General features: G+C 36.1%; 1 protein-coding gene across 1 annotated transcript in view; it reads left to right on the top strand.

Annotated features, from left to right (window-relative positions):
* Positions 3,442–14,562, top strand: part of DSG3 (desmoglein 3) — a 31,746-nt gene continuing 20,625 nt past the window's right edge. Inside the window, exons 1-4 of the mRNA XM_003356391.4 lie at positions 3,442–3,710; positions 12,797–12,832; positions 13,354–13,485; positions 14,347–14,502. Coding sequence (XP_003356439.2) covers positions 3,663–3,710; positions 12,797–12,832; positions 13,354–13,485; positions 14,347–14,502 — 372 coding nt within the window. The 5' untranslated portion in view covers positions 3,442–3,662. The remainder of the gene's footprint in view (positions 3,711–12,796; positions 12,833–13,353; positions 13,486–14,346; positions 14,503–14,562) is intronic.

Below are 14,562 nucleotides of genomic sequence, written 5' to 3' on the forward strand. Positions count from 1 at the left end.
TCACTGATTTTTTTAAAGTACAGACTGTTCTCTGCAGATGCACAATTATTACATTTCTCAGATATTTCTGAAAGTCTTCAAGTGATGATGTGAATGGAAGAAGCCTATGATTTCCACTATCTTGAATAACAAAAGGTGACTGATCAATATATTGGCAGACCATTTCAGGATGGATGTATGTATTATCTTGTTAATGCATGATTTGTGGAACTGAAATCTTAATTCATGAATTTGTGGACATTCAAGAACAATTAAATATCAAAAAATAGTGATGTCTGATTAGATTGTTTTTTTGATACAAAGCTGCATAAGGTATTTGCATATTTTGGAGATGATCCCTTGTTGGTTGCTTCATCTGCAAAGATTTGCTTCCATTCTGTGGGTTGTCTTTTTGGTTTTTTATGGTTTCTTTTGCTGTGCAAAAGCTCTTAAGTTTAATTAGGTCCCATTTGTTTATTTTGGTTTTTATTTTCATTACTCTATTTCTCCAAAGAAGACAAACAGATAGCCAAAAAGCACATAAAAAGATACTTAACATCACTAATTGTTAGAGAAATGCAAATCAAAACTACAACGAGGTATCACTTCACACCAGTCAGAATAGCCATCATTCGAAAGTCTACAGATAATAAGTACTAGAGAAGGTGTGGAGAAAAAGGAACCCCCCTACTCTGTTGGTAGGAATATAAGCTGGTGCAACCACTAAGGAGAACAGTATGGAGGTTACTTTAAAAACTAAATATAGAACTACCACATGATCCAGTCATCCCACTCCTGGGTATATATTCAAAGAAAACCATAATTCAAAAAAATACATGCACCCCAGTGTTCATTGAAGCACTATTTACGATAGCCAAGACATGAAAGCAATCTAAATGTCTATTGTCAGAGGAATGGATAAAAATGTGGTAGTATTACGTTTTTATACAATGGAATATCACTCAGCCATAAAAAAGAATGAAATAAAGCCATTTGCAGCAACATGGATGGACCTAGAGATTTTCACGCTAAGTGAAGTAAAAGACAAATATAATATGTAACATTTATATGTGGAATCTAATAAAGATGATATAAAAGAATTTATTTATAAAACAAAAACAAACTCACAGATTTCAAAATCAAACTTATGGTTACCACAGGGGAAACCATGGTTGTGGGGAGCAAGGAATTAGAGGATGGGAATAAATTATACACACCAACGTAGAAAATAATTAACAAGGACCTACTGTATGGCACAGGGAAATCTACTCAATACTTTGTAATAACATGAATGGGTAAAAAGATGGATATATGCATAACTGATTCACTTTGCTATACATCTGAAACCAAGATAATATTGTAAGTCAACTATACTCCAATAAAATTAAAAAATAAAATTGAAAAATTTAAAAAGTAATGATGTCTCACATAGAAGATGTATTACATACATGTTTCCAGTTAAAACAAACAAAAATCAGTGAAGGCTTGCCAGTGAAGGCGGTCTTATTAACATTCTCTACTAGATGAATAATAGAACTACTGAAGATAATGAGCATTAGGAACATCATGGAAATCTCTGAAGCCACTGCCCACTTAAATAAATATTCATTCTTATTACTTCATTTCTTCATGCTCCATTTATTCCATGGTTCAGTTTTCAGCAAACTGAAGAATGGTTTCTTTTTAAACCTACTACATATTGTATCTACTGTCTAATTCTTATATTTTCAATATGGTACAACAAAGTACAATAGACACATATAATGAAACCCCCTTTTAATGATTATGATTATTGTAGTTACAATCCTCATTTTTATTTCAGCCTCTTGAGTAAAAGCTCGGTTCAAGTTGGGCTTTTGTTTCGAAAGCCATTATCTAGAGAGTAATAACAAAATCACGCAACGGAAATCACTGGAAAATCCTCCCTTCTTTCCCTCTCACAGCCATAAATGAAATAGCAAGTGAAAACACTGCTTAGTCCAGAAGGAACTATGCAAATACACTCCTCAGGGGAGTAACTTCCAGGCCGCCTTCCTAACACCATGGAAATGTGGTCCCAACACAAGGATGCTTTATTAATTTACCCAGGTTCCCAAACCTGCATAGAAAAGGAAATGCTGGCTTAAAGCACTGTGAAGAGCACAGCCAGGGGTGATCTGAAATGTATTCTGAAAATAAATAAAGCAAATGTTTTCTGTAAGTATTTTTAGCTTCATAGCCATACAGACCCTATCCAACTCCTCAACTCTGCACAACTCGGCCACTTCACCACAAGAACAATCATTCCAGCCATTCACAACACACACACACACACACACACACACACACCACACACAAATGAGTGACTGTGTTTCAATAAAACTTTATTTGCAAAAGTTTTACTACGAAATCAACATTTTTCTGGAGATGGATGGTGGTGATGGTGGTACAATAATGTGAATTTACTTAATGCCACTCAGCTGTACACTTAAAAATAATTAAAACAGTAAATTTTATGTATACTTTACCACAATTTTTTAAAAAGACAAAAAAAAAAAAAAACCTCAAATCCACAGGATTTTGCCTACAAGGTGTTTTTCTTCCAACTTCTAAGAAATCCTTTCCTTCCAAAAGACCCTTATTATATGGTCTCCTGAAACCAAAAAGCTTCCAAAACCTGATGCATAAATACTTACAAAGATAATATTGTTCTTCTACCAAGTCTTTTAGAAACATTCTGAATGTGAGAGCTCTTAACTTAGTGTTATAAGCAAACCAAAATGGTGTTAGCAGTCTTCTCCCTATCCCCTAACTTGAGTTGGAGTTCAGATGTTTAGGAGTGCATAAAAAAACAGCAGAGAGCAGGCTATCTGCTTTAAAGAAAATGTCTTGACTAATTAAAAATGCACAAAGAAAACCTACTTTACAATGCAAACTACTCTTTTAAAACACTTATAAAAGAAATACAGTAGGAAAGATGTTACCTGAGTATTATCAGAGATCTGATTTTGCGATGCACTATTTATATATTTGAAATATCCAAGGCACCAGATAACTATTTGGTCTAATTTTATTTCTAATTGTCTTCATGCAAAACCTGCATTAATAGTTGTTGATGTGATGGTTTTCTTCTTCAGACTTGTGGTTACTTTCAGTAAAATATGTTATTGCTTAGCACCTAAAATATATTTTGCTTAACTTCAGATTTACTCACATATACTCAGGCTGAAAGTAAATGCTCTTCTACAAGTTAGGTTTGGGGAATTTTGTATGTTTGTTTTACTTTTCAATTTTAATTGTCACCATAAGAAGAAACCAACGAAATGAAGCCATTCTTTTTCAGTAGAGTCAGGGCTAGCTGTTGCACTTCCACACCATGATTAATTTATTATTCACTTGATACCTTCCTAATAAAACTGGTCTTGAGCCTGTGAACTTTTCTTTCAGCTTCCAACAAAGGATTTCATTGCTTTAGGAATTGAGGTGTGTCTCAGTTTTTACCTGGGAGCAAAAGTGATGCAAGCGTTTCTGATGAGACCAATCCTCAGGTTAGGGTGGGGAGGAGCTGCATAACAGGCCATCTGCAGACTCCTGAAGACGGCAGAGACGCTGAGAAAGGGCTGTCCTTAGACATCGGATGTAGACAGTTGGAAGGACTAAAGCAGCAGCTCCCTCGGATTTGTTCGCCAGGAAAATCTGGGACAATGGCTTGGCGCCTTTTCAGGACCACAGGGGCTCTAGCCATTTTGATGGTAAGTCCTAATTTTTTTTCTAATAAATGCAAACTTTCCCGTTTACTTCATCATTAGAGAACATTATATTGCGGAATCCCTATTATAAATTTTAAAAAGAGTTTGATGTAAATAAACACTTTAAAAATGAAACTAAAGATTACCAATTTCCCCCTTCTGCTGTCTTTTTAATGTTGTAGTTTCACATAGAAAAATAAGCCAGAGAGAAATGAATTTGAAAGTCACCAGTTAGCAATTCTTAATTAACGAATTAAATATTCCTGGTCTCAAGTCTATTTTCCATGAGGCTTTCACTTTCTTCAAAGTAATGCTCTTTATTCATCTTTTTTATTCATGCTTTTATTCTGATACACAAACTAAAACATATAAAAGAAAATGAGGTCTATTTTCCGAAGTTACATATCTCTTAAGCCTATGGCTAAGAACTGTACATGCCTGGTCTTGATGCCTGACGTGTTTTTATGTAGTCAAAGACCATTGAATTAAAATCAAAGCAATGTTTGACTCTAGAGAAATTGGGAGTGTTATTAAGAAAATAGTGTTTATGTTTAGCCATTATATGCAAAAGATATCCAACATTTGGGGATAAAAAAAAGACAGAATATTTTATAAGCCACTTTTTCAGAAGTGGAAGTGATTTTTCACTGATTAGGAAAGTTTTACATAGTATTATTTAAAAGAGAAGTGGAAGCTGGAGAGCAAAGCACTAGCCTGGATGTTACAGACTAGTTTGTTCCTTAACTGCATTGTTTTAGTGAAGAAAAGAATTTGTCACAATATTATCAGTTACACAAAGATATCAAAATAGTGAAATATACCATAATGAGTATTTTAAGTTTTTTTCTAAGACTAATTCTTCACCTTATCATAATAAGTTGGGCCTAAGCATCAGTTTCCCTCATCTCCTCATCTAAAAATTGAAATAACTGGACTTCAAGAAGTTACTGGGAGCTAGATCTCAAGAAAGAACTTTGTAAAAATTAAATATGTTTAAAATTAGAATAGACTTGGGAATTCCCATTGTGGCCCAGTGGAAATGAATCTGACTAGTATCCATGAGGATTGTGGGTTCAATCCCTAGCCTTGCTCAGTGGCCACAGCCCACACTGCTGTGGCTGTGGGTAGGCCAGCAGCTATAGCTCCAATCTGACCCCTAGCCTGGGAATTTCCATATGCCACAGGTGAGGCCCTAAAAAGCAAAAAAAAAAAAAAAAAAAAAAAAAAAAAAGAGCCTGCCCGTGAGCCAGAGTTTCCCAGCCTTCCCTCTTACGATGATGGTCAAGCAGAAAATTGGTATCACACCCTTCTGTTAAGAGTCGTTTCTATTATGACAGTGTAACTAATTGTTTTGGTAATCTCATGAATTTAATTGACTCAAGAACAGTGTAAAGAGAATGGCAGTTGTATGACTTCCCCACCTTCCCAGATGGTCATTTCTGAACTAAATGAACTGCAGGCAGTCTGATAACCCATCTGTCCAAGCCAATGACCAACATGGGAAGCTAGGGGATGTGCAGCAGTGATGCTGGAAAAGTGTTGACATGGAATTGGACTGTCACAAGCTTGGCGGGGGTGGGGGGTGTTCTTTCCCTTCTTTGACATGTACCACTCTTGGTTACCCCTCTGGAGTGATTGTGAGATCATTATACTTGAGGGCTGTTTAATTCATCTTTGTATCCCCAATGCCTACCATAATACCTGTCTTACAGTGGACACACAATTGTTTGAAGAACACATAAATTAATGGATGAATGAAGCCTCTCTAAACTGTATTTCCCACCCCCCCATAAAGTGCCTCTATAATGCTAGTCATGGAGGATGCTATGAGATTTAGGACATTTTGCTCCCCTCAGAAAATTTTACCAATACACAAACACATAAGCTATTTAAAACAACAATACAACATCTACATTATCATCAACAGAGAGATCTAGATCTGCTCTGCCCAATATAGTAGCAGCTAGCCACATATGGCTATTACCCACTTGAAACATGGTTCATTGGGAGTTGTTGCCATCGTGGCTCAGAGGAAATGAACCTGACTAGTATCATGAGGATGCAGGTTCGAGCCTTGGCCTTGCTCAGAGGGTTAAGGATCTAGTGTTGCCGTGAGCTGTGGTGTAGGTCACAGAGGTGGCTCCAATCCTGTGTTGCTGTGGCTATGGTGTAGGTTGGCAGCTACAGCTCCAAGTTGACCCCTGGCCTGGAGACTTCCATATGCCATGAGTACAGCCTTAAAAAGCCGAAAGAAAGACAGGAAAGAAGAAAGAAAGGCAGACAGAAAGAACGAAGGAAGGAAGAAAGAAAGAAAAGACAGAAAAGAAACGTGGTTATTCTGTATTGAAATGTGCTGCTTAAGTGTAAAACATACAACATATTTCGAGACTTTGTATGAAAGAATATAAAATATGTCATCAATAATTTTTATGTTGACTAAGTATTGAAGTGACAGTGTTCTTTTTAACCTTTTAATAGGATTAATTCAAAACTGAAAATTAAGTACACGGCTCACATTTGTGGTTATTATAGTTTTGCTGGACAGTGCTGGTCTACTCTCAATGCTTTATTAGTGGAAGGCAGTGTCAGTCAGAAGTGAGGTAGGCAAACAAGGCTCCATGGACCAGGTGAGATTTGAGCTGCTTTTTGATAATTATACATGTGCCACAGGAAGATACTGTTGATTGTCAGACCAGCACAAGCAAAGGCAAGAGTAATTACAGCATCTGCCTAGGGGCCATGGACGCAGTGGTTTGGCTGGAATAACAGTTTGCATTGGAGAACCTGGACCTGAATTAGGAAGGCCAAGAAGGGTAGGACTGAAAAGTGCATTCTGTGAAAGGCAATGAAATCCTTTTAGAAGTAGGGAGCCACCCAGAGTTTCGAAGTGGTGTGGTGATGAGAAAAAACAATGTTTTTAAAAGCATGATGGAGTGGGAACACACATCTGTGTTGTTAAAGGGTGGGGTCTGAAAGTTGGAAGACCTGTTTGGAGGTTTTGAATTACTTCCACCATCCTATGACCATACAAGGGTTGCCTAGAGAGGGAAGAGAGAAAAGCCAAGTCACAGACCTCAAGGTATGCCTGTACCACTGACTCACTCCAGGCCTGTTTCCTCAACTGTCACAGAATAATCATATCCTCCTGCCTAACAAGAATAACTATATCAGAATAAAGCAGCTATGTGTGCAAAACGTGCCCTGGAAAATATAAAGTGCTTTGTAAGACTCTTAATTCCTATTACTCATGATATTTTGGGAATAAAGATGATTCTTGGTAACTTCTTAATATTCTGCCTCCCTAGTTTAAATAACCACCAACATCAGTTTTAATAAGTCAAGAAAAGGCCTATAATTGTCTTGAGTGGACTAGTATGTCGAAAACAGGTGTGAGACTAATTTCTGGAAAAGTGACGGAAAAAAATTAAAACTATATTTTAAATGATTATGATACTGAGTGTAGGGAAATAACATATTTTCAAACTTGGAGCATTACTCAAAATTTCAACTGTTCAGTCTTCTAGATTAATTATTTGAGAATGGAAGTCACAGGGAACACCTGCCTATTATTGAAAAAGGTAATATTTATCAGTCGTCCCACGTATGCTTAATCTATTTCACATAATACCAAGTAAACATTTTGGAGAAAGGATTTGTAACTGAAAAATACCCAGAGATTTAACCTTTTGAAAACAATGTTTGTCTTCAAAGAAGACCACTGGTCAGTGTTTTATAGTCCACAAAATATGAAACACAGTCTGTTTATAATACTTCTATAGCATCTGGACAATAAGCTATTTAATTTCATAATTTCACTGTATGAGGTAGATTTACTTACTACAAAACTAATACAGATGTTTGAAATCCAAAGATTTTTAAAGCATAATATTTTTAAAATGTTAGTGGTGTTTGTGTTGGAAAAAAGAGAAAAGTAGTTTAAATATCAAGTTCTGAGTTGAATACAGCAGAACACTGTTCAACCACCTTCTTCTATAGAACATGAAAAGGTTAATTTTTTTAAAAAATACTGTACACTAAGAGGCCCAAATTTTTAATAGAAGGAAAAATCTTTTCTCTATCTTTCCTTCTTTTCATTGATGATGCAATCCAATTTCCAGTGCTAATAAACATATGAAAATTAATTTCCCCCTAAATTTCTCCAAAAGTTAAGATTCTAAAATCAGAATAACCTTGCCATGCAATTCCAGCCAGCCCTGGCTGACTTGGGCAAAATTTAGGAAGGACGTAATTACTTTTGCCAATTACCACTCCCATTTGCTTAATACTCCTAACCGGTTTTCTTTTGGAGCTAGAACACTCAGTGTCCATGATATTTCTCATAAACCTCTTAGCCTTTGGCTCTTCCTTTCCAGTCAAGAGTCAATCTGACAGCCTAAGGTGAGGGCTTGCTTTGGGAAGTTCATCATGAGAAAATTACACAGGTGATTGGTTACTATCCGTAATTATTATATGAATAATTAAATCTGTGTAATATGAACACTTTTTTTGCATGGCCACTTCACAGTTGGCCAGGCTGTACACTGCACAATGCCAGGTGGAACATTCACATAAACTACAGATGTGAGCAGTGCCCCCTGGAGTTGTGCAAGGCACAACCTATACAAGTGTACAGTAGGGCACTGGTTCTTATCTCTGATGCTCAAGAAGGAGAAAGTTCTTATGTGCCTTTTTGTGAATAATAATAATAAAAGGTCACTTCATATCACAGTGGCTCTTTTTACACCTTTTTTTAAGTCCAAATGACAGAAGTAACTAACACTTACTAAGTAGTTACTGTAGGCTAGGGCTTATCTATGTACTTTAGACCCATTAATTCATTTAATCCTCACACACAAAAAAAAAAAAACTATAAAGCAAGTAGAATTATCATCCCTATTTTACAGATAAAGAAACTGAAAAATTAAGTAATGTTCCCAAGTTATTCAGCTGGTATATGGTGAGACTGGGATTTAAATTCAGGGATTCAGGATCCAGTGTCCAATTTTGTATTACTATTCTTGACTGCAATATACACTTCATTCAAAATGAGTACTTGAAAACACCCACGGTATTTGTTTTACTTAGCATTTCTATCATAATGTAAGGCTTAACTTTTTAGATTGAATTTACTCTAAAAATCAGTTATTAAAAATTGAGTTGTCCTAAGTTAAATAATTTTAAGTAAACATGTATCATTTTCGTTCAAGGAATTTGCCTTGATAAAGACAAAGCTCCTTAAAATACATTCAAGTTTTTTAATTTTAACAGTTTACGTATGTGTATATACGTATATACATAAAGCCAAGAGATATCATAAAAGATAAATCACTCATTTCTTCTGTTCTACATATGAAATTGATTCATACATGTATTGAACAACCTCTGTAATCTGATTGATACATAAGTAATCATTGTGTCCAACCAATTATAAAAATAATATTACCAACCTACATATATTTCATGAATTTCTCCAAAAATAATAACTTAAAGTATTAATAAATTGAAAAATCAAGTTGAAAATTTGTAATGATTTCTTTGAACTACCGAATTCATTCTACAAATTTCCCAGAGGGGAGTGGTTGTGATCCACTCTTGTCCCATTCTGAGAAGAGCTGGTCATGCCCTGAGCTGGCTAGGACTAGCTCCCTGGATCTAATGCATAGTCCAACAGTCTGCCCTTTCCCACACTAAAGTCTCAGATTACTCTAAACAAAACCTTAGCCAAACTCAATAAAAAGTAACTGTTATTATACATTATTTTTAAAAATCCAGTCACCATATCCTCAAAATATATTTATTGTGAATGTACCGTATTCAATAGGAAGCCTAATGATAGAAGTACATACATTTTACCTAACAAATAGGGCATATGGATATCAAATTACTTTATATCATATGTTCTTTTAAATTTAATCATCTGATTTGCTTTTAATAAACTCTTTCAAATTATTATCTATTCCAAGGTATTTAGGCCATATCAATGCTTTGAAAATCACATAACCAAAATCATTCCCAGGAAACAAGAGGAAGAAAGAAAAGTATAGAAACGCTCAAGAGAAGAAACGCTTTCTCCATAGTGGTATTTCCAATCCAGGCCACAGTATAAGACAACTGAGTTGATTTATGTTGTCAAGCAACTATTGAAATATTATTAAATATTCAAATAATTTTATGAACAGGTAACTAGAACAACTAAGTAGCCACATATTAGGTATTAATTAACTGAAATAGTAAAGTTTTTTAAAAACACTATTCAAAATAATGCAAGGCTTCAACTGTATTTCCAAATACATATATAAAGAGCCCTGCATTATTTAAAAGTGTTTCTTAGTAACTGCCCCACGTTCCTAGAAACACAAAAATAATCATATTTTCACAATATTCCCTAAAATTGGAGAACATTTTTGGTGGTCTGATTTTAAAAGAGAGAATAGGACAGAGTAAAAGTCTGACTGGATATCATCTCTAAGGACTCTGATTCACTGAAATGACTGAACAAATAGAAAAACTATCATCAATGCTCATTTTCCATAGTTTAGGGTTTGTCCTTCCATTCTTCCCAGGAAAACAGAAATTCTGCTTTGATGTCTATTAGAAGAATCATTCTCTGTGGGGCTAGTACAAACATGACTCATATTTTCTAGATGACTCTTCCCAGTTTTCCTGTAAAAGGGATTGCACCTGGCCCATCCCTCCCCTTACGTGTGGCTGAGTCGGTCTTAGGAGCTGAGAAAGGAGGAGTACAATTACCACAATGCTCTCCCCAGTCTTTTCTCCCAAGGAATCCATGATATTATTTAACAAAGAGCAGTAAAGCTGTAAATTTACTCTAAAACCTGTTATAGCCATAAGTAATAGTCCTTTTTCATGACAATTTCAACAAACATCCTTTGTAATAAAGATTTTAATGAAGAGTTCCCATTAACTGTGGCTCAGCAGTTAACGAACCCAACTAGCATCCATCAGGACTCAGGTTCGATCCCTAGCCTCACTCAGTGGGTTAAGGATCGGGTGTTGCTGTGAGCTGTGGTGCAGTTTGCAGACCAGACTCGGATCCTGCGTTGCTGTGGCTGTGGCGCAGGCCAGGGTCCAACTGGACCCCTAGCCTGGGAACCTCCATATGCTGCAGGTGTGGCCCTGAAAAGACAAAAAAAAAGATTTTAATGAATTTTTTAAAATGGAAGGGTTCCAGCATCCTATGTCTGATATGGTTATTACTTTGGTTCAGACTGGGACTTGTCTTTCTACTATAACCCTCCAAAATAAATGATGTAATAAATCTACATAGTTTCAGAAATAACCTCAGCCTTTGCCAGGAAGAAATCGAAGTCGACTGCCATGTAACTTTCCTTCTACAACTGGGTTTTTTTTCTATTTATTTAAGCTGGCTTTAGATAGAATCTAGTGTAGTCATGATGTGCACACTTCAGAGTCAGGCTTTGGAGATTCAAATCCTGGCTCTCCCAAGGCTGTTAGCAAAGTATTCATTCTTTCATGTCTCCATCTCTTCATCCATGAAATAGGGATTACGATAATAGAATTTCCTTCAGAGGGCTGCTGTATTAAATGAGATAGTAAATATAAAGCTCTATGAATAGCAACTGACACTAAAAAGCAGAATTTCTTTTCTTCTGATTTATTTTTCACAATCTTTTCCCTACCAGATTCTTTTCAGATCATATAACCAGTGAGTCAGAAAATAGCTGTTAAACATCTACTGAGTGATGGGTATTGTATGAACAGCAAGGGGAAAAAAATAATACAGAAGCAATGATTTGGAAAGTTTGCAATTCTTTTGGCTTAACTCTGTAATGCACATAAAATAATAAGAAATAATAAATCATGGTAAAACATTATGGGCCTAATTGCATGGTAGAGAATAGGTGATACAGAGGCTCAGAAAAGGAGTCATCAGTAAGGACAGTTTCATGGAGACTGTTGGAACATGAAATGACTTTAAAGGATGAGTAACATTTAAATGTGTGAAGGGAAAGAAGAAAGCATTCCAGGTAGAAAACAAGACAGAAAAAGACACAGATGAAGGTCCTATATGCTCATGAGAGAATATAAACCCTAGCTTGCCTGGACTCATTGTATCCTCATTTACTTTTTTCAGATAAGTGTGAAAATTAAGCTCAAATTTAAAGTGAAGTAGTAGGGCAGAGATACGCAGCTGTCCCACTGCAAACAGAACTTGTGATTAGAATAGCATATCCCCATCTCTTACTTTTTGTTCTCCAAATCAGACTAGTTCCCTTCCATTCTCTGAACTCTTACATAACGAAAAAAAGTCTTACCCTGCAATGCAGCTAACTAATACAGCACTGCCTTTGTTCAAATCAACAGCACAGGTCATGGCCTTTGTTTTTGTTTTTGTTTTTTTCTTTTTCTTTTTATGGTGGCATCTGCAGCATATGGAAGTTTCCCAAGCTTTAGGGGTCAAATCAGACCTGCAGCTGCCAGCCTATGCCACAGCCACAGCAACAAGGGAGCTGAGCTGCATATGTGACCTACACCACAGCTCTCGGCAAGACTGAATCCTTAACCACTGAGTGAGGCTATCCTCACTCATCCTCACGGACACTATGTCTCAGGTTCTTAACCCACTGAGACTCACAGCATCAGGTTCTTAACCCGCTGAGTCACAGTGGGAACTCTGCATAGGTCAGGGCTTTTAATAATCTCCTGTGGTACCTTCTGGAAGGTTATCACAATGATGCTCACCGATGTTTCCCAAAGCAATACTTTCCATGGTTCCCTGGAAGGGCTTATAGAGTATCCAGGTAAAAATGTCTGGTGGCTACAACTGTTAGAAAGAATTTTTAAAAGTCTAATATATGCTCTTGTATATCATTAAAATTTTGTAGTCAGATTAAAGAACTGGGAGGACCTGTTTATACCGCGAGTACTTTCTCTTTTCTGGAAGGATTGTACCCTTTGAGTACTGCTTCTCCAAATCTGCTTCTTTTGAAATCGGGAAAAACTCTCATATATATGAAGAGCAGAATGTAAAAACCAGGAATATTATCTTCTGTAATTACTTATTTGAAGAATTTACATTTAATTTCACTTTATTTAAATGTCTACAGGTGGTCCTACTGGTTCATGGAGAATTGAGAATAGAGGTAAAGTATGAAAAAGTTTTTTGTAATTAAAATAATAGTTTTGTTTAAAAATTAAAATTGTATTGGGGAAAAATAAACATTTATTTAAAGTTTTAATTATTTAATAATTTAATTGTGAAAATAAAATTAAGACTCTAACAACTCACTCAATAATGTTTAAATGCCAACAATGTGAATCATTATTATAATTTATCTCATGCATTCTTCCTTCCTAAATAAATCAACAAGTTTTCATTAAACTGGTCCTATGTGCCCCGAACAGTTACATATTATGGAATGCATATAGGAAATACAAAATATAATTAAATGCTAATATTAAAAATCATACAGCTTTGCAGTTGGTTTGGTTATTTAATGGTTTTTTTTCTGCTTAATGGTGTGAGATAGAGCAAATTAGACATTTAACAGTCTTAGATATCTTGAAACACAGGGGGCTTCTTAACTCTGTTGTCTATAATTAATACTCGAAGCAAAAATTTCCAACAATGTGTGTAATAAAATGAAATCACTTTTCACATAAGACAAAAGGACAACATGGAGAATATGAGACAGAGGTACAACAAGCCAAAAGGAGATACAAACGTGAATGGGTGAAATTTGCAAGACCCTGCAGAGAAGGAGAAGACAACTCAAAGAGAAATCCAATTGCCAAAGTAAGTCTTTTGAGCAGAGACAATGTGAGTTTTTTTTGGTGTTTTGAGGGGGGTTTGGGGTTTTTTCTTTTTTGCCTTTTAGGGCCACACCCACGGCACATGGAGGTTCCCAGGCTAGGGTCCAATCAGAGCTACAGCTGCTGGCCTACACCACAGCCACAGCAACATCAGATCTGAGCCGCATCTGTGACCTGCTCTGCAGCTCACAGCAACACCGGATCCTTAACCCACTGAGTGGGGCCAGGGATAGAATCCACAACCTCATGGTTCCTAGTCGTATTCATTTCCGCTGCACCACGACAGGAACTGCAGTTTTTTGAATAAATGTCTTAGATGTAAATTAAAATAATATGGCAATTCCAATTACCAAGATGCAGAACAAATAACCTGGTATCTTCACTACCAACAAAAATATGATAATAATAGTAATAATTTAAGAGAGAGAAAGTTAAAGGAACTACAGCTTCCAGAGCAATAAAAAATTAGAGACATATCAACCAACTTCAACAGAAGGCCTTTTGGGATCCATATTCTAACAAATAGAAATTATTTATATATAAATACATATATGGACTAGTGTCCTTAACTTTCTCTCAACCTTTTACCATGACCATGGTGACCACAATCTGGGCAAATATTCTAAAGCCACAATGATTAACGCGCATTGGTCCATGCTAGTTAAGAGAAGCAACAGTTTGAATTTATTTCACATTCTAGTATCTGGCAAGGCAAAAAGTATACAGCACAGTGTCAGAAAGCATGAAAAAAATTAACAGACGACTTGAGCATATGGAGACGAGGAGGGGAAGGAAGAGGCCTGAGTGATGACCACCTTAACATTTTGGGTATCTTGGGCTGCAGATTACTTCAGACTTTCAAGCAACCCAGAAAATTACCTACCGCATTTCTGGAATAGGAATTGACCAGCCCCCTTATGGAATCTTTGTTGTTGACAAAAACACTGGAGAAATTAACATAACAGCCATAGTTGATCGTGAGGAAACCCCAAGCTTCCAGGTGAGTTTGTGCCCTCGTGCACAGTGGCTTGAGAAGGTGATACTCTTCTACTGGTTAATT

Source organism: Sus scrofa, chromosome 6 (genome assembly GCF_000003025.6).
Source record: "Sus scrofa isolate TJ Tabasco breed Duroc chromosome 6, Sscrofa11.1, whole genome shotgun sequence".
NCBI classification, from domain to species: Eukaryota; Metazoa; Chordata; class Mammalia; order Artiodactyla; family Suidae; genus Sus; species Sus scrofa.